Here is a 17,442-nt window from a genome sequence, read left to right as displayed (position 1 = left end):
TATTAATTTTTAGCGTGTTTTACATGTCCGACACCACTGACGTTCCAGAAAATCAGGTAATTTTTCATTTGTCCCATCATTAAAAATTAAATAAATTTATTTTTAATTTTAGAAATCACCAAAACCAAGTGGAAAAGCTGACAAAGTGTGTAAAATTCATAATTTCACCGGAAAATATAAGAAATTTCAGCGAAAAATCGAGGAAAAGCCGGAAAATTCGAGTTTGAAGCGGAAAAAATTCGAAGATCCCAATAAAAAAGTGGATCCACTTGAGGAATTGCCCATGAAAGTTCCGTTTAAAATTGTAGATGGTAAGAAAATTATAAAAATGTGAAAATATTTCAAAAAATTGAAAAAAACAATTTTTAACCAAAAATTAAAAGTTTTCTTTTTCGAGTTTTCTAGGTTCAAAAAATCTGAATTTCTTGATTTTCTGCTTAAAAACTGCTAAAAACCTCGATTTTCCTCCAAAAAACGTCAAATTTTCAGGAGTTCGTCACCTTGCACCATACTGGGCCTGCTACCGTACCCGGACCAAGGGCCGCTGGATCGGACGGAAAATGGTCGAGGTGTTCTCCGGAGAGTTTCTATCGACGAACAGGAATTATGCGGTAAATTCCGAATAAAATCTCATAACTAATATTTTTTTATTTTTCCCGCGAAATTTTTTACCAAAAGCGGAGCCCCAAAGGAGTGTCCCAAGGGTCTGAAAATATAAAATTTCAAAAATTTTCCAGGAAAATAGCTTTCCACTTAGAGGTGGGCGCAGTGAAAAAACGAAAAACACTTGAAAATTGGCGGAAAATCGAAGAAATGTTTTTCGAAACCAAGAAAAGAGCCAACGAGCCGAGTGAGCTATAATTATCAGAGAATGGATGACATTTCGGCGTTGAGAGGGAGAAATTTGGAGCAATGAGTCACGAATTATGCAATTTTGGCGGAAAAATGACGTTTTTTAAAGTTTGGTGGCCTAGTTTTCCGTTTGTGGCCTAACTTTTTACCGGTGGCCTAACTTTTCATCAGTGGCCTAACATTTCACTGGTGACCTAGCTTCTAATTGGTGGCCTAGTTTCTGATCGGTGGTCTTACTTTTTACTGATGGCCTAATTTTTTACTGATGACCTAGATTTTAATTGGTGGCCTAATTTTTCACGAGTAGCATTGTGCTGGTGGCCTAATTTTATGTCGATGGCCTAGCTTCTAACCAGTGCCCTAACTTTTCATTGGTGGCCTAGCTTCTAACTGATGGCCTAACGTATTACTGGTGACCGAGCTTCTTATCGGTGGCCTAGCATTTCACTGGTGGCCTAACATTTCGCTGGTGGCCTAGCTTGTTATTTGTGGCCTTACTTTTTACTGATGGCCTATCATTCGGCTGGTGGCCTAACTGTTCATTTATGGCCTAGATCGTGATTGTTGGCCTAGCTTTTTACCGATGGCCTAGCATTCGACTGCTGGCTTAACTTTTTACTGGTCGCCGAGCTTCTTATCAGTGGCCTAACATTTCTCTGGTGGCCTATTTTCTCGCTGATGACCTAGATTCTGATTGGTGACCTAGTTTCTTATTGGTGGCCTAGTTATCCATTAATGACTAAACTTCTTAATGGTGACCTAACTTTTCACCGAGCACATAGGTTTTCACTGATGGCCTAGCTTCTGATTGGTGGCCTAACATTTCCCTGTTAGCCTAACTGCTCATTTTCGGCCTAGCTTTTCATTGGTGACCTATTTTCTGATCGGTGGCCTAACTTTTTACTGATGGCCTAGCACTCGTCTGGTGGCCTTGTTTCTCACTGATAGCCTAAATTTATGTTGGTAGCCTAACTTTCGATTTTTGGTCCAAAATTTCAAGCTTCAAGCCCGGCATAAACCCATATTCTTACCCGAAATAACAAAACACAACGAAATAAAAAGTGCTCCGTAGAAGTCTCCTGCTCTCAAAAACATAAGAAAAAGTGACTCCTCAGCCCTCAGGGCAGACGAGATGAGACAAATCAAATTGCTGAGCCGATATCAGAATATCTGGAAAACACTGAAAACATTAAAAGTGACGAGAAATTGCCGGAGGCTCCAGGGAGAAGTGAAGATTTTTGAGCGAAACAAAAAAAAACTTGCAAATTTGAAAATTTCTACGACAGAAAGTTGCTCAACCGAAGCAGCTCAAGCTCGGAGTGTGGAGAATATAAGATTTTATGCAAATCAAAGAAGCAATTGCAATATCCTTTTTTGCACAATTATTCATTTTATTGAGCTTTGATCGCTCTGGAGCAAGGAGCAAGATGAAACAGCCGAGCTGGGTAAGGTGAGCCCTGAACTAAATTCGTCGGAGCTTTAAGCCTAATCCCCCGTGACGCATGAAACAATTGTTCGAGCTACTGAAAAATCAAAAGCTTTGTAACTTTCGAAAGTTTAAGGTTGAGAGTTTTCTGACCCGATGTGATCAAGATTGAGCTCTCTTCCGGGCTTCCAAAATCGGACTGAAAGTCAGAGGTCTTCCTTACGGGCTCAGTGAGCTTCCAGAAAGCTTGCAGGCTCCCGGGCTTCCAAAGTCGGACTGAAAGTCAGAGATGTTCCTTACGGGCTCACTGAGCTCTTGTGATCAAAAATTGAGCTTGCAAGAAGACTCGCAGGCTTCCGGGCTTCCAAAGTTGGACTGAAAGTCAGAGGTGTTCCCTACGGGTTCAGAGAGCTTCTGTTTTCAAGGCTGAGCTTCCAGAAAGCTCGCAGGCTTCAGGGCTTTCATAGTCTGACCTGAAGCCGGAGATCATTGCCACTGGCTCACTGAGCTTATGTTATCAAGATGGTTGAACTAGCATATAGCTTCAGGCTTCCAAGTCGGGCACGTGGTGTCAGAGTGCCCCATTTCGGTTTGATCTACGTAGATCTACAAAAAATGAGGGAGTTGAGACGCAGAGTTCTCAACTGATTTCGCATGGTTAATCTGACGCCACAGTTTTCTGGACTGAAAATTCCCGCATTTTTTGTAGGTCAAAGCGTAATGAGACATTCTGACACCACGTGATCGGATTGGAAGCCAGTAATGGCCATCTTCAGGATTCCGACACTTGTGAGGGCCCTAGTGGATTTCCTGGGCTTCTGTGATCAAGATTGATCTTAAATGAAGCTTCAGGCTTCAGGCTTCCTGGGCTTGTCATGAACTTCCAGAGCCATAAAAGATGCCATGGTTGCTCAAGGCTAAGATTGCAAAGGCTTCAGAACAGGCACTTTCACAATTTTCAAAGATCTTCAGTTCTCCAGATGCTCAAAGAGCTCTCCCATCTTCCTAGGAGTGGATTACTCTAAAAACTACATCTTCTTCTTCGGTGTACTGCTGGTCCGAATTATCGCCTTCAAAAACAGAAAGGGGAAGCTCAGGTTAAGCCTCTATCAACCAACAAAAGGAGGAAATGAAAACGACACGAGCAAAAGTAGGAGATGCTAACCAACAAAAAAAATAGGAGAAAGGAATGTGAGAAGAAATGAAGAAGAAGAAGGAGGAGGAGAAGGAGGAAATTGGTAAATTTCACTGTTAAACGGCCGCCCCATACGACGACGACTCACACCACCACCACCAAAAAGTAGTCTATTTTTATTTTCATTTTTTTCTTCTTATTCGTTCTCCACACAAGGAGTGGGGGGAATATGAGGGGGCAAATTGAGGAAGAAGTCGGAATTTTATTGAAGTGTTGTCGGAGCAGAGGTCTTCCTTGTCTGGATGTTATGAGCTCCTGAGCAGCTCAGATGCAGCCTGTTGAATATTTGGAAAAAACTACGAAAAAAGGAGCTATGGAAGATGATCTGGAAGTTACAGAAACTACAAGCTTCTGCACCACCGGAACACGTAGAGGAAGGCTGACCTATTAAGATTTGATCTACAAAAAGTGCGGGAATTTTGTGCCCAAAAAATGTGACGTCAGCACGCTCTTAACCATGCGCAATCAGTTGAGAACTATGCGTCTCTTCTCCCGCATTTTTTGTAGATCAACGTAGGCACTTCTGCACCGTTCTACATAAAAGCTCGAAATCTCAAAATTCAGATTTTAGAAAGCTTGAAAGCCTAGAACTAAGCTGAGGAGCACTGAAAACACCCGACATAACTTCCTGGATTTTAAGAACTCAGAGCATTTTGGAATTTTTGCTCAGAGAGCCCAAATTCTGAAAATTTGGCCCTGACTTTGAGTCCCAAAGTTACGATATCCGACGCATTCTGAGAATTTGGCACTATGGAATCCTACTAATTTCGAAAAGAAGTTGGAGAAATAGACGATTTGGAGCCTTGGACTAAGCCTAGAACATGTTTCAAAGCCTGGGTCTCAGCGTAGACGAAGCCGAAGCCTAAGCCTAAGCTCAAGCAAAATTTCGGAATCTACTACAGCTCTAGAGCATTAAAAATGAGCCGGAGCACATTTCTGACAAACGTCAAGAAACACCTTCACATACACACAAACAAAAAGTCGACAAGTACCTCCACCTCCCTCTTCGGAGAGGAAATTGACGAGATTCAAGTGGTCTTCGAGATAAAAATGGATTTGTTTTTCCGTTTTTTTTTCTCACTTTTCTTTTTTTTTTGAAAAAAAAAAACGAAAAAAAATCTGAGCAGCGGCTTCACAAAAAGCCAAAGGCTTTATAGGGCCAACTACAGTACCAAACCGCCCACCACTTGTACAGTCAATTAGCCCCTCCTAATTCCATTAGCGAAAAGGGGGATTACGGTAGTAGCTCACGGAGCAGCGGCAGCGGCAGAAGCTAATGGAAAAGTGCACATTAGAAAAGCGAGAAGTTCTTAATGAGAATTTCTTGAATTTCTCACAAAATGGCAGGGAGCCAACGCCCCCGACCTCTCGGTAATTAGGTTCGCCACCACCTAAAATGCAAATTTTTTGGAGCCCAAATATTCGCCGAAAAAATTATAATTTATATCAAAAATATGTATACCAAGAACTGACGGCGACGAAAAATTGGAAGAAATGCGGAATTTTTTTGTCTGCTGCTCCACGAGTTGGAGGTGTCAATGGCACGCCACTGGGATGATTTAGAGGAGAGAAAAAACAATGAAATTCGCGGAAGTTTTTGAATTATGTTTTGTGGTTTTTTGGAGCTGGAAAGCTTGAGCAGCGGAGCTTGAAAGACTGAGCCTGAGCCGGAGCCTGAGCCTGAGCCTGAGCCTGAGCCTGAGCCTGAGCCTGAGCCTGAGCCTAGAAGCTTACAAGCCAGAAGCCTACGTTCAAAGGATCACAAATGTAATAAGCTTCACGGATTATAAAATTTAAGTCTTGCCTGCAGGCTTAGAACCATAAAGGTTTACAAACCTAAAAATGTTAAAGCCCAAAGGCCTAAAAAATCAAAGGACCACATTGGACTAGAATCTCAAGCCAATAAGCCAAAGTCTAAGCCTGCAAGTCTAAGCCTAAAAGTTTTACATTTATAATCCTGAAGACTTAGAAGCTTAAAAGCTCTACAAGCTTGAAGGCTTATTGTGTCAACAGCTGAAGCCTATAAGCCTATAAGTCTAAGCTTCAAAGCCTTTTAGCCTAAAACATGAAGGCTTCTTCAACGGCTATTTGCACTAATTACACGCTCCACTGCCCCCAGCCAGAGCCAAAACACCAAAAATCAAGTATCATAAAATGAAACTCATCTCGAAAAAAAAAGATGCTCAAAAACCAAATTTCGCTAATTTGGGAGCAGGCGTTTCCGCGTCGCCACGTCACACATGATTGCTGGAATCGAATTTTTCTCCAACTTTTTTTTTCTTCGAGAAAACAATGAAAAACGAGTTACGGAGAAGAAGTGCGCAGTGTCCCCGCTTCAATTTCCGAGCGGTTTTCCGCCCAGGAGACAAAAAAGGAGAAGATTCGCGCTCGCGACGGAATTTTATTTATTCTGCGTAGAATTTGATCAAGTTGAGGAGGAACGCCGAGGGCTCAGCTAGTCTGAAATTGGCTCTGAGAGTCGGTTGAGAGCTGGAGAGCTGGACGAGGCTTACAGGCTTCTGCCCAGACTTCAAGCTTTGGATATGGCTTTAGGATTGAAGACCTGACACGATTCACAGGGTTTTAAGGCTTGAAGGCCTGACACGATGCACAGGGTTTTAAGGCTTGAAGACCTGGCACGAGGCTTAAGGTGTTAAGGCTTGAAGGCCTGGCACGAGGCTCAGGGTCATGATCTACCTGAAGCAGTCCCCCAGACTTTCAGCTAAGAATCCATTGCCAAGCTATTTCAGGCTCGAAGCCGAAAGCGCATGCTTCCTTCAGGCTTAGAGCTACAGCTTAGGCTTAGGCTGAGGCTTAGGTTTAGGCCAAGGCTTAGGCTTAGGTTTTGTCTTAGTCTTAGGCTTAGGCTCAGGCTTAGGCTTAGGCTAATGCTTAAGCTTGGGCTCCGGTTTAGGCTTATGCTTTGGCTAAGGCTTAGGCTAAGGCTTAGGCTTAGGCTCCGGTTTAGTCTTAGGCTTAGGCTTGGGCTCAAGCTCTGGCTAAGGCTTAGGCTAAGGCCTAGGCTTGGGCTTAAGCCTAGTCTTAGGCTCAAGCTTAGGCTTATGCGTAAGCTTAGGCTCAGACTCAGGCTTAAGCTCAGGCCCAGGCTTATTCTCACGCTGAAGCCGAAAAATTGAAACTTGAGACCTCATAAATTTATAAATTACTCGGCTTCTGGCACCACCTGCTGAGCATTTTTCTCAGTTTTATTTCAATAAAAACTTGCGAAATTGCCAGATGTTGGGCGCTCCGAAAAAAACTGAATTTCATCGCAGTTTGTTTCAGAAAATCGCGTGCAAAATGGGCAGAATCTATGTGAACGGCGAGCAGATGACCGACGTGGATTATGTGATGCGGAACGGCGATCGTGTCGAGCACTGGGCTCATCGGCATGAGCATCCGGTGAGGAGAAGCTCCCGAACTCAATTTTCTCACGATTTGGAGCACCACAAAACCCTAAAATATTACAGATCCGTGACCTACCGATACGCGTGATAAGTGAGACGGATGATTTGTTCGTTGTGGAGAAGCCCCCGTCACTTCCGGTGCACACTTGCGGCCAATATGCGATTCATACGGTGCTCGGCCAGCTGCGTGTCAATGAGGGACGGACTGGGCTCAGAGGTACTGGAGTTTTAGCTGAAAATCTGAAAATTTCGAGTCTTTCCAGTGCTCCACCGTCTGGATCGAGCCACTTCTGGAGTTCTCCTCTTCGCAAAGAATTACGAAACCGATCTGGAATTTAAGACGACGCTGAAGCAAGGAGAATGGAGCAAGGAGTACATTTGCAAGGTCGATGGAGTCTTTCCGGAGTATGGCCTAGTTTTTTTGGAGTTTTTGAAACTCGGCCACCAAGTCTTGAGTAGATTTTAGCTTTTTGCAAATAGGTGGCCGAATTTTTAAGAAATTGGTGGCCAAGGTTTTTATAGATTGGTGGCCGAATTTTTAACAGATTGGTGGCCCAGCTTTTTATTGATCGGTGGCCGAGTTTTTAAGAAATTGGTGGCCTTGATTTTTATAGATTCTTGGCCGAATTTTTAAAAGATTGGTGGCCTAACTCTTTATAGATCGGTGGCCGAATTTTTAAGAAATTGGTGGCCTAGATTTTTATAGATCGGTGGCCGAATTTTTAACAAATTGGTGGCCTAGTTTTTTATAGATCGGTGGCCGAATTTTTAACAAATTGGTGGCCTAGATTTTTATAGATCGGTGGACGAGCTTTTAACAGATTGGTGGCCTAGCTTTTTATTGACCGGTGGCCGAGTTTTTAAGAAATTGGTGGCCTAGATTTTTATAGATCGGTGGCCGAATTTTTAAGAAATTGGTGGCTTAGATTTTTATAGATCGGTGGCCGAATTTTTAACAGATTGGTGGCCTAGCTTTTTATAGATCGGTGGCCGAGTTTTTAACAGATTCGTGGCCTAGCTTTTTATAGATCGGTGGCCGAATTTTTAACAGATTGGTGGCCTAGCTTTTTATAGATCGGTGGCCGAACTTTTAAGAAATTGGTGGCCTAGATTTTTATAGATCGGTGGCCGAATTTTTAAGAAATTGGTGGCCTAGCTTTCCAAAATTCAGTGGCCGAATTTTAACTAGTTTTTATAAATCGGTTTCACTAAAACTCGAAAAAATCAATTTTCTCCTAAATTTCCAGCGAAGAGCAAGTCTGTGAGCAGCCCATCGGCCCGCTGGTCATCTCAATGGGAATCCAATGTGTTCGGCCGGATGGCAAGGATGCCAAGTCGAGATTCCGAAAACTTTGGTCAGATGGAACACAATCGGTGGTTCAGGTGCACATTGAGACTGGAAGAACTCATCAGATTCGGGTCCACTCGCAGTTTTTAGGTACAATACCGAACTCTCCGAGCACAAAACTACTCTAAACAGAATATTTACAAATTTTGAGCAAAATATTTAGAATCTCCACATTTTCAGATTCAAAATGAGTATAATCATGCCTATAGTCTCAAATTTCGAATTTTTGCTCGCGGAGCACCAATTTTCAAAGCTCGCGGAGCACTAAAATGGTTAAAACTTAAAGTTTAAAGATTTTTAACAAAATATTTAGAATCTCCACATTTTCAGCTACAAAATGGGTATAATCATGCCTATAGTCTGAATTTTTGAATTTTTGCTCGCGGAGCACTAAAAAATATGAACACTTGAAGTTTAAGAATTTTTAACAAATTGTTCTGAATCTGCAAATTTTCAGCTTCAAAATGAGTATAATCATGCCTATAGTCTGAAGTTTTGAATTTTTGCTCGCGGAGCACCAGTTTCCAGAGCTCGCGGAGCACAAAAATCAAACCTAGGCAATATGGGTGTCAAATGAAAGCCCCTGAACTCAGAAATTCAAATTTTTGCATTAGAAAACCCCCAGCTTTTAAATTAAATTTTTTCAGGCCACCCAATCGCCGGGGACCAAATCTACAACTCGGCGGTCTGGGGACCCACAAAAGGAAAAAATGCAGATTACCAGAAGAGTTTTGATGAGGTTTTTTCTGCACAGAAAATCTGAAAATTATAATCTCTGAAATTTTCAGCTCTGCGAAGACGTGCGGAACACTCATAAATGCGAGAATTGGCACGAGAAGCCGAATCCAGAATTCGAGCAACGAATGGAGCACCTGGCAGCCGACACAACGCCAATTACCCCTGAAGCTCCGAGCCTGACACTGGAGCAGCGGCCAGAATTCGATGAGATTTGTCAGAAATGCAATGTGGAGTCGAAGAAAGTGCCCGAGAATCACTTCCAGTTGTACCTGCACTGCTTGAAGTATGAGACGAAGAAGTGGAGTTTTAAGACGGAAATGCCAGATTGGGCGGTGCAGAAATAATTATTTGACCCTGTTTTTGTTATTTTTCTTGTTGGTTAATAAAATTTGTTATTTTAAAAAGTTTTCAGCTCCAAAAATTTCAGATTTTGCCCGCAGAGCACCAATTCACAGGACTCGCGGGAATTGGAAACAAGTTTCGCGATTTTTGAACAAATGTTTTGAAAAGTTCACACTTTCAGCATTCGAACGGGTATAATCAAGGCTATGGTCTGAAATTCTGTTATTTTGGCTCGCGGAGCACAAGCTATCAGGGCTCACGGAGCACCGAAACCGAAGCTTGAAGAAATTTGCAATAAGTTTCTCAAATTATCCTAATTTTCAGGCCAAAAAGTGTAATCTTGATAACTTTCTGAAAATCTGATTTTTTGCTCGCGGAGCACAAATTCTCAAAGCGCACGGAGCTCGAAATTCCCGAAGAACTGAGTTGTACAAAATTTGAATAAGGTTATTGAAACCTAGACGCTATCAGCTTTGAAATTGATATAACCATGACTAACATTTGAAAATTCAAGTTTTGGCTCGCGGAGCACAAGCTATCAGGGCTCACGGAGCACCGAAACCGAAGCTTGAAGAAATTTGCAATAAGTTTCTCAAATTATCCTAATTTTCAGGCCAAAAAGTGTAATCTTGATAACTTTCTGAAAATCTGATTTTTTGCTCGCGGAGCACAAATTCTCAAAGCGCACGGAGCTCGAAATTCCCGAAGAACTGAGTTGTACAAAATTTGAATAAGGTTATTGAAACCTAGACGCTATCAGCTTTGAAATTGATATAACCATGACTAACATTTGAAAATTCAAGTTTTGGCTCGCGGAGCACAAGCTATCAGGGCTCACGGAGCACCGAAACCGAAGCTTGAGGAAATTTGCAATGAGTTTCTCGAATTCTCCTAATTTTCAGGCCAAAAAGAGTATAATCATGATAACTTTCTGAAAATCTGATTTTTTGCTCGCGGAGCACAAATTCCCAATGCTCACGGAGCACACAAGCTGCTCAAAGGCGGAAATTTACAAAATGCATGAATTCTAAGCTTCAAAGATACTTCATCATGACATTTACAGACATTTTGAGTTTTTGCTCGCGGAGCACACGCCACCAGGGCTCGCGGAGCACAAAAATCAAACCTAGGCAATACGGGCCCTGGAAACTTGTGTTCCACAAGCAGAAACTAACATGCTCAGATATTAAGCATGATTATACTTATTCTGCAGCTGACAACTCGCAGTTTTCAGATTTCTAGTTCAAAATTTGTGCAACTGGCAATTTGTGCTCCGCGAGCAGAACTGGCAAACATATTTTTTGTAATGATTTTGTTTTTTTTTCTTTAATAAATATTGAATTTTTACCAATTGAATTGTTTAACATAAAAATATAATTTCAAAAAATTGTTTAAAGGTTCAAAAAAATTTTTGCTCCACACACTTTGCCCACCAAAAGTGTAATATTTGTCGGAGCATTTTATATTTACTTGTGCACTTGCTCCGTTCATTCAGGTCTAAGAGATCCCCCAGAGAGATCAGGAGAGCGTTTAGAGAAGCAGAGAAATCACGGGGAGAAGCTTCTGACTAATAGCTGAGCACCCGAAATTCTTTGATTTTTATTGCAATTTTTGGAGCAATTTTTAGTTGGACAATGGCTCCAAATAATCAGAATACGGTGAGTTTTTTGATGGATTTTTTTTTAAATCAGGATTTTTTTTCAATTTTTTTGTTTCAAAACTAATTTTGTTGGATTGATTAAATATTGAATTTTGCTCACAAAATACCAAAAAAATGTTTTCAGAAAAGCAACAAAAAGAAGGCTCAGAAAGAGCCCAGCGCTCAGGAATTGTGGGAAACTTTTCCGGAGGCTCTCCGGAGAGCTATACAGGAAAATTCAATGACCCAATTTGATGAAGCTGTAAAAAATGTTTTTACGGAGGTGATTTTCAATAATTTTCGAATTAAAAAAAATTTAGGATTTTTTTTGAAATTAAAAAAAACTTTTTAAAAAATTTTTTTTTAAATATTTATTTATTTTTACATGTAGTGTATTTCTTCATAAAAAACTAATTTTCGTATACATTTCTAACAATAACTTCCAATTTTCAGACCCCAGAAATCCTACGGAAGCAATGTATTCAAGCTGGTTTCCTGAATGAGGGTACTGGAAATTTTAGCACTTTGGAGGATATAAAGGTGATTTTTTTTTAAATTTTTCTATATTTTCAATAATTTTATCAAATTCTCCGTGTCAAATAACTCACGAGTCGCAATTTTCAGCCCACTAGCTTAAATTTGGCAATTTGGCTGAGTAGCGACTCTCGCTACACTTCTGTGATACGGAGCTTTGCAAATTTTAAAGATATTGAGCCAAAATTTTAGTAACAGGTGCAATTTTCAACGTATATAATAATCTAAATTATTTATTGAAACTTGGAAATTTTCAGTCCCAAGACATGCTTTCCCACTTCGAGACCAACTCCGCTCTACTGGAGCAGCTCTCTGAGCTCCAAGGTAGCACTGAGCCATTTCTCACGGAGCATCCACATATGGCAGCGGAGCACACAGTAAATTGGCTCACAATTGCAGCACTTAGCTCAGCAATCGACAAAAATGAAGAAAAATTGGCAGCTTTATCAGAAAAATGCGTTGTTTTTCAACTTTTCCTGGCGTCCGCCACAGGTCAGAAGCAATTTTTCAAAAAATTCGAAGTTTCTGAGAATCTGGATGAGGTTAAAGCTTTTAAGAGCCGGATGAGGAGCAGAGCTCAGGCAAAAGGAGAGAAACCAGAGAAAATTAATTTGAATCAAGGTACTGTCGATTCTAGGCAGTTTTTGGAGGAGCTGAAGCAGTTGGAAAATTTGAAAAAGGTGAGATTTATCGGGAAATTTGTAAGAAAATTGATTTTAATTGTTAAATTCAAATTCTACGAGTAAAACTACCCCTGCTCCAGAATTTTTAGCTCAAAATCTTAAAAAATGACCAAACTCTGATTTAAAGAATTATATCCAAAACAATTTTTTTTTTCCAAAATTTTTTTATTTGAAAATCTTCAAACACATTTTTGCAAAATTGCTACTTTTTCTGTACTTCTAAGTTTAAATTCAGACACCGTTTAGTTCAAAATCTTTAAATTTGGCAAAACTCCGTATCACAATAGTTTGGCTAGAGTCGCTACTCAGCCAATTTGCCAAGCATGATCTACCGGGCTGAAAACTGCGTTAGAGGTGGAATTTGATTTGTGAAACTTGGTTTAAAATGTTCAAAATTAAGTAGAAACTCGAATGCTGCTTTAAAAAAATTTCAGACAGAATTCGCCGTTCAAAACTACAACAAGCTGGTGATCCGTGGAGATCGTATGGTCAAAGAATTCCTTATCGAAAATCCGGAACTTTTAACGGAAGAAGCCATCAAGTACCTAAGGATCCTGGCCGACACGTACAGCAAAGACTTAAATGCCAAAAAATGCACGGATGTTAGCAAGAAGCTGACATATATTCTACATTTTTTAACGAAAAAAATGACTGTCGCTGAATATTTTGTGGATCTTCTGGCCGCTGATTCAGTGAAGGAGTACAATGATATTTGGCTCGTGGAGCTGCGGAAAATGAAGCAAATGATGGTGGATTATAAGAAGGCCAGGAATCCCGAATAGTTGTTTTAAATTTAAATAAAAATTTTAATGTTTTGTTAATTTGTTTGAGAACCTTGAGTTTGTTGAATAAAGTTTAAACTAACTCTATGAATAAACTGGCAAAGTTACGGAATTTTGAAGTTCATTCAGTCCAACGAAGAATATAGAGCATAGAAAGATTCAAAGCAAAAAACGAAAAAAACGTTAAGTTTTTGAGAACCACCCCCAGTGCTTGTGTTCGGAACCTGACGCCCATTTTCAAACATAATACATTTTTTCAAACCAACACGATGCTCTCCTGCGTAGATTGTCAATTGATTAATACTTGTGGAAGTGTCCGGTCCGGTATTGTAAAAGAACTTTTGCTAGAAATTTAAAAAAAAATTGATATTGTTAAAATTATAGAAACATACTTTTCGGGAATTCTTAAATGCTTCTTCAATTTCTGCTTTAAACGATACAACTGTGTACTTGTCATCTCCCATTCGTGGATCAGAATTTATTTTATTAACAAGCATCGATTCGGAATCTCCAATTGCTTTAAGAAATCCTGGAAGCAATTAATACCATTAGTGCTATGATTATTTGTGTGAGTAACCTTTTGAAATAGCTGACATCTCCTTTTCATTTATTTTTCTGTAAACCGTGCTATCCTTGACATACGACAATGGAACATTGTATTCCGACAAACGTGACTTAGTACCTGGAGTGGTAGTTTGAAAAATGTCTGTTGAGGTATTTACTTACTATCAGTGTTATCAGGGCTGTTGCAAAAAAATTTTTCGAGTAAAAAACAAAAAACAAAAAATTTTTTGGTCGAACTGGACCAAAAAACAAAAAATCGAATTTTTCAAAAAAAACCAAAAAAACCAAAAAACAAAAAAAGATTCAATGTTTGATATCAAACGGTACAAAACCGAAATTTTTCATGAAATATTCTGTTGATTCTTCATAAAATATTAAAAATTGAACAAACGGAAGGTTTTTTGTTCTTATTTGTTTATTTTTTGCTGAACCAGTGTTGTAATTTATTTTTTGGTTTTTTTTGTTTTTTTTTGGTCTCAAAAAACCAAAAAAACCAAAAAATCCATTTTTCCCGAAAAAACCAAAAAAACCAAAAAAACAAAAAAAACAGCCCTGAGTGTTATTCATAAAAGAAATAACATCAAACTCATATCCAACAACTGTGTAGTTATCGAAGTATGGACAACATAAAGGTTTGTACCCTTGGTTGTGTAGATGCTTGAATCCACACATAGCTTCGCCCTGATCACAACGAGTGGTCAGAACAACTCCTTCTCCAGGAAGACCATCTAAACTTAAAGTTGGAGTAGAGTCAAACAATTTTTATGCTTTAAATGACAGAAAATATACCCAAATAACCGAATATAACTGTAAAAATTTTTTATAAAAATTTCTAAATTTTTTATGATTTTTTTTTAATTTTTCAAAAATCAAAGAAACGGCTGAATAAATTTGAATTCCCGCGCAAATGAGTGACGTCATTTTTGATATTTTCGCGTTTTCTGGTTAAATTCGTCGGTTTTTCTCAATTTTCTCTTCTATGTTATGATTTGAAACAACGTTTGTCAATTATTTAACCACTTTTCCGTAAAAAAAACTTGATAACCCTAAGGAAATTGTCAGAAATGTCAAAATTGGCCTAAAATCCGCAATTTAATATTTATTATTAATTTTTTTCAAAATAACTATTTTAAATAATTGACAAACGGTGTTTCAAATCAAATAAAGAAGAGAAAATTGAGAAAAACCGACGGATTTAGCCAGAAAACGCAAAAATATCAAAAATGACGTCACTTTGCGCGGGAATTCAAATTTATTCAGCCGTTTCTTTGATTTTTGAAAAATTAAAAAAATCATAAAAACCTTACAAGGGAAGGTTCTGAACTCGTTATCGGACTTCGTTACGTCACTATATACATTCGATAGAGAATGGTTACAGATGATCACTCCAAAAAATTTAGCTGCTTCAGAGCAGGTTCGACCAAGTTACGACACTTTGAAGATGCCGAAAAAAAAATCATTGATGCACCCCCTTTGAAAAAAATCGAAAATTTTCACTGAAAAAATTTTTTTTCTGAAAGTTGATAAAAATAGTTGTAATCGATTTAAAATAGTGAAAAACATATATTATACAAGTTTTAGCCCATCACTCTCAAAAAAACCCTTAAATTAATCTACATCTTGAGAAAACTTCCAAAAAGTAGATGTTCATGTAGATCAATTCAAGGGTTTTTTTTGAGAATTATGAACTGAAACTTGTATGGTATGATTTTTCCATCATTTACAACTATTTGAAAACATTTTTTTATCAACTTTTAGAAAAAAAATTTTTTTTGAATTTTTTGGAATTTTTAAAAAGGGTATTTTGGCACTTTCAAAATGTCGTAACTTGGTCGAACCTGCTCTGAAGCAGCTAAATTTTTTGGAGTGATCATCTGTAACTATTATCTATCGAATGTATATAGTGGCGTAACGAAGTCCGATAACGAGTTCAGAAACTTCCCTTGTTAGAAATTTTTTAACATTTTTTTACAGGTATATTCGGTTATTTGGGTATATTTTCTGTCATTTAAAGCAAAAATTTTTTTTGACTATACTCCACCTTTAACTAGTTGACGGCTGCTACATAAAAGTACCCAAGAAAATATATTAGCGTCCGCGCAGCGCAGCCTAACTATAAATAAACTTTCCATTCATTGTTGTTCGATTCTGCTCTGAATCAAATGGTGCTCCACAATAAACAGTTAACTCAATGAATTCTCCATGTTTTCCATATTTAACATCAATTCCCATAATGCCGCTTTGATGGGGACAACGGAGACGCGTATTCCAGTCTTTAGCGTTTTCATCGAACTGAATACGAACAGTATCGTCGGTGATGGTATTTTCCAAGCCTAAAAAACTAATGAGACAATTCAAATTTGAAACTAGCAAACAAACCTAAAATTGTGCTGATTTTCTCACAATAAAGTGCCATACCAAGAAGTGGCTGTGGTTGTTTTTCTGATTTGATTTGCATTGCAAATGCAAATTGTCCCAGGGGACAATATTTCACAAAACTGTCACCCTCTCGTTTTCCAAACGACAAAGACACCGTCAGAAGGAGCATAATCAAAATGACCATTGATTGAAGGAGCTCCATTTTGCTCCTCTTAGCAGTTAGAGTTAAAACAAGTGTTGCCGAGACAATTCTGACTATCGGTAATAATTTTCTTGGTCTGTGATAACTTTGATACACGTGACAACGTGACATTCATCAATATTTATTTATTAATTGAGACCCACTATTTTATTCAAAAAAAAAATCAAACCCAAAGAAGATATTATCATTACCTATATATAAAAAAATAGTGTCCGTTTGTTAAGAAATGACGTCATAGCTTACAAAGGCAAGGCGTTTTCGGCTGTTGGAGGGATATTAGTTTGGGGTTAGTAGTGGGATATGGTCGGGGTACTGTAGTAGTACTGTAGGAGTACTGTAGGAGTACGGTAGGATTACTGTAGTTTAGGAAAAATTGTGTTTTAGTCTTTTGAAGAGATATAGATTTGGGGTTAGTAGTGGGATATGGTCGGGGTACTGTTGTAGTACTGTAGGAGTACTGTAGGAGTACTATAGGATTACTGTAGTTTGGGAAAAATTGGCTTTCCGTCTTTGGAAGGGAAATTGGAAACTTCGGGAAAATTCTGAAATGTTCCAGAACCTTCTGGGAATTTCTGGAAAATTCTAGAATGTTCCAGAACCTTCTGGAAAATTCTGAAAAGCTTTAGAACCTTCTGGAAAATTCTAGAAAATTCTGGAATGTTGCAGAACCTTCTGGAAAATTCGAAAAAATTCTGGATTGTTCTAGAACCTTCTGAAAAATTTAAAAAAATGTTGCTGCGAGATCTTCGTGGCGAGACCCATCGTGGCGAAACCCATCGTGGCGAGACCCATCGTGGTGAGACCCATCGTGGAAAGACCCATCGTGGCGAGACCCACCGCGGTGAGACCCGTCGTGGTGAGACCCATCGTGGTGAGACCCATCGTGATGAGACCCATCGTGGTGAGACCCATCGCGGTGAGACCCACCGCGGTGTGACCCATCGTGGTGAGACCCATCGAGGTGAGACCCATCGTGGTGAGACCCATCGTGGTGAGACCCATCGTGGTGAGACCCATCGTGGTGAGACCCATCGTGATGAGACCCATCGTGGTGAGACCCATCGCGGTGAGACCCACCGCGGTGTGACCCATCGTGGTGAGACCCATCGAGGTGAGACCCGTCGTGGTGAGACCCATCGTGGTGAGACCCATCGAGGTGAGACCCATCGTGGTGAGACCCATCGTGGTGAGACCCATCGTGGTGAGACCCATCGTGGTGAGACCCGTCGTGGTGAGGCCCACCGTGGTAAGACCCAAAATTTTGACGGGAAATTTAAATTTTCTGTGAAAAATATTTTGGAGGGAAATTTAAATTTTCTGTGAAAAATATTTTGGCGGGAAATTTAAATTT

General features: G+C 39.4%; 3 protein-coding genes across 6 annotated transcripts; 2 read left to right on the top strand and 1 right to left on the bottom strand.

Annotated features, from left to right (window-relative positions):
• Positions 1-7: 7 nt before the first annotated feature.
• K07E8.7 (Pseudouridine synthase) lies at positions 8-9,384 on the top strand (the record flags this gene model as incomplete). Of its 3 annotated transcripts, NM_061377.6 has the most annotated exons (10): positions 8-56; positions 113-145; positions 191-311; positions 490-611; positions 6,759-6,875; positions 6,944-7,097; positions 7,144-7,285; positions 8,128-8,318; positions 8,876-8,967; positions 9,017-9,384. In NM_061377.6, the coding sequence occupies 10 exons, from the start codon at positions 24-26 to the stop codon at positions 9,308-9,310; spliced, it is 1,299 nt and encodes a 432-aa protein (NP_493778.1). The 3 variants fall into 3 exon arrangements, with proteins under 3 accessions (NP_493778.1, NP_001309514.1, NP_001309515.1); NM_001322697.3 differs by lacking the exon at positions 113-145 and having other exon boundaries at positions 9,017-9,368; NM_001322698.3 differs by lacking the exons at positions 8-56; positions 113-145 and having other exon boundaries at positions 284-311; positions 9,017-9,310.
• A 1,423-nt stretch (positions 9,385-10,807) lies between these two features.
• On the top strand, positions 10,808-13,057 carry K07E8.6 (Cdc37 Hsp90 binding domain-containing protein). Of its 2 annotated transcripts, NM_001267088.3 has the most exons (5): positions 10,808-10,966; positions 11,093-11,230; positions 11,401-11,487; positions 11,739-12,161; positions 12,599-13,057. In NM_001267088.3, exons 1-5 carry the CDS (start codon positions 10,943-10,945, stop codon positions 12,944-12,946), a joined length of 1,020 nt encoding a protein of 339 aa, NP_001254017.1. In that variant the 5' UTR covers positions 10,808-10,942; the 3' UTR covers positions 12,947-13,057. The 2 variants fall into 2 exon arrangements, 1 of the variants encoding a protein (NP_001254017.1); NR_133627.1 differs by having other exon boundaries at positions 10,943-10,966; positions 11,739-12,946.
• A 14-nt stretch (positions 13,058-13,071) lies between these two features.
• On the bottom strand, positions 13,072-16,091 carry T04B8.1 (uncharacterized protein; the record flags this gene model as incomplete). The annotated part of the gene is made up of 5 exons (NM_001377687.1): positions 13,072-13,290; positions 13,339-13,475; positions 13,524-13,628; positions 15,640-15,843; positions 15,890-16,091. 5 exons carry the CDS (start codon positions 16,089-16,091, stop codon positions 13,072-13,074), a joined length of 867 nt encoding a protein of 288 aa, NP_001364793.1.
• Between the last annotated feature and the right edge of the window lie 1,351 nt (positions 16,092-17,442).

The sequence above is a fragment of the Caenorhabditis elegans genome, chromosome II (assembly GCF_000002985.6).
Source record: "Caenorhabditis elegans chromosome II".
Taxonomy (NCBI): domain Eukaryota; kingdom Metazoa; phylum Nematoda; class Chromadorea; order Rhabditida; family Rhabditidae; genus Caenorhabditis; species Caenorhabditis elegans.
The sequence above is the reverse complement of the archived record's forward strand: the minus strand, read 5'-3'. Positions and strand labels throughout refer to the sequence as shown.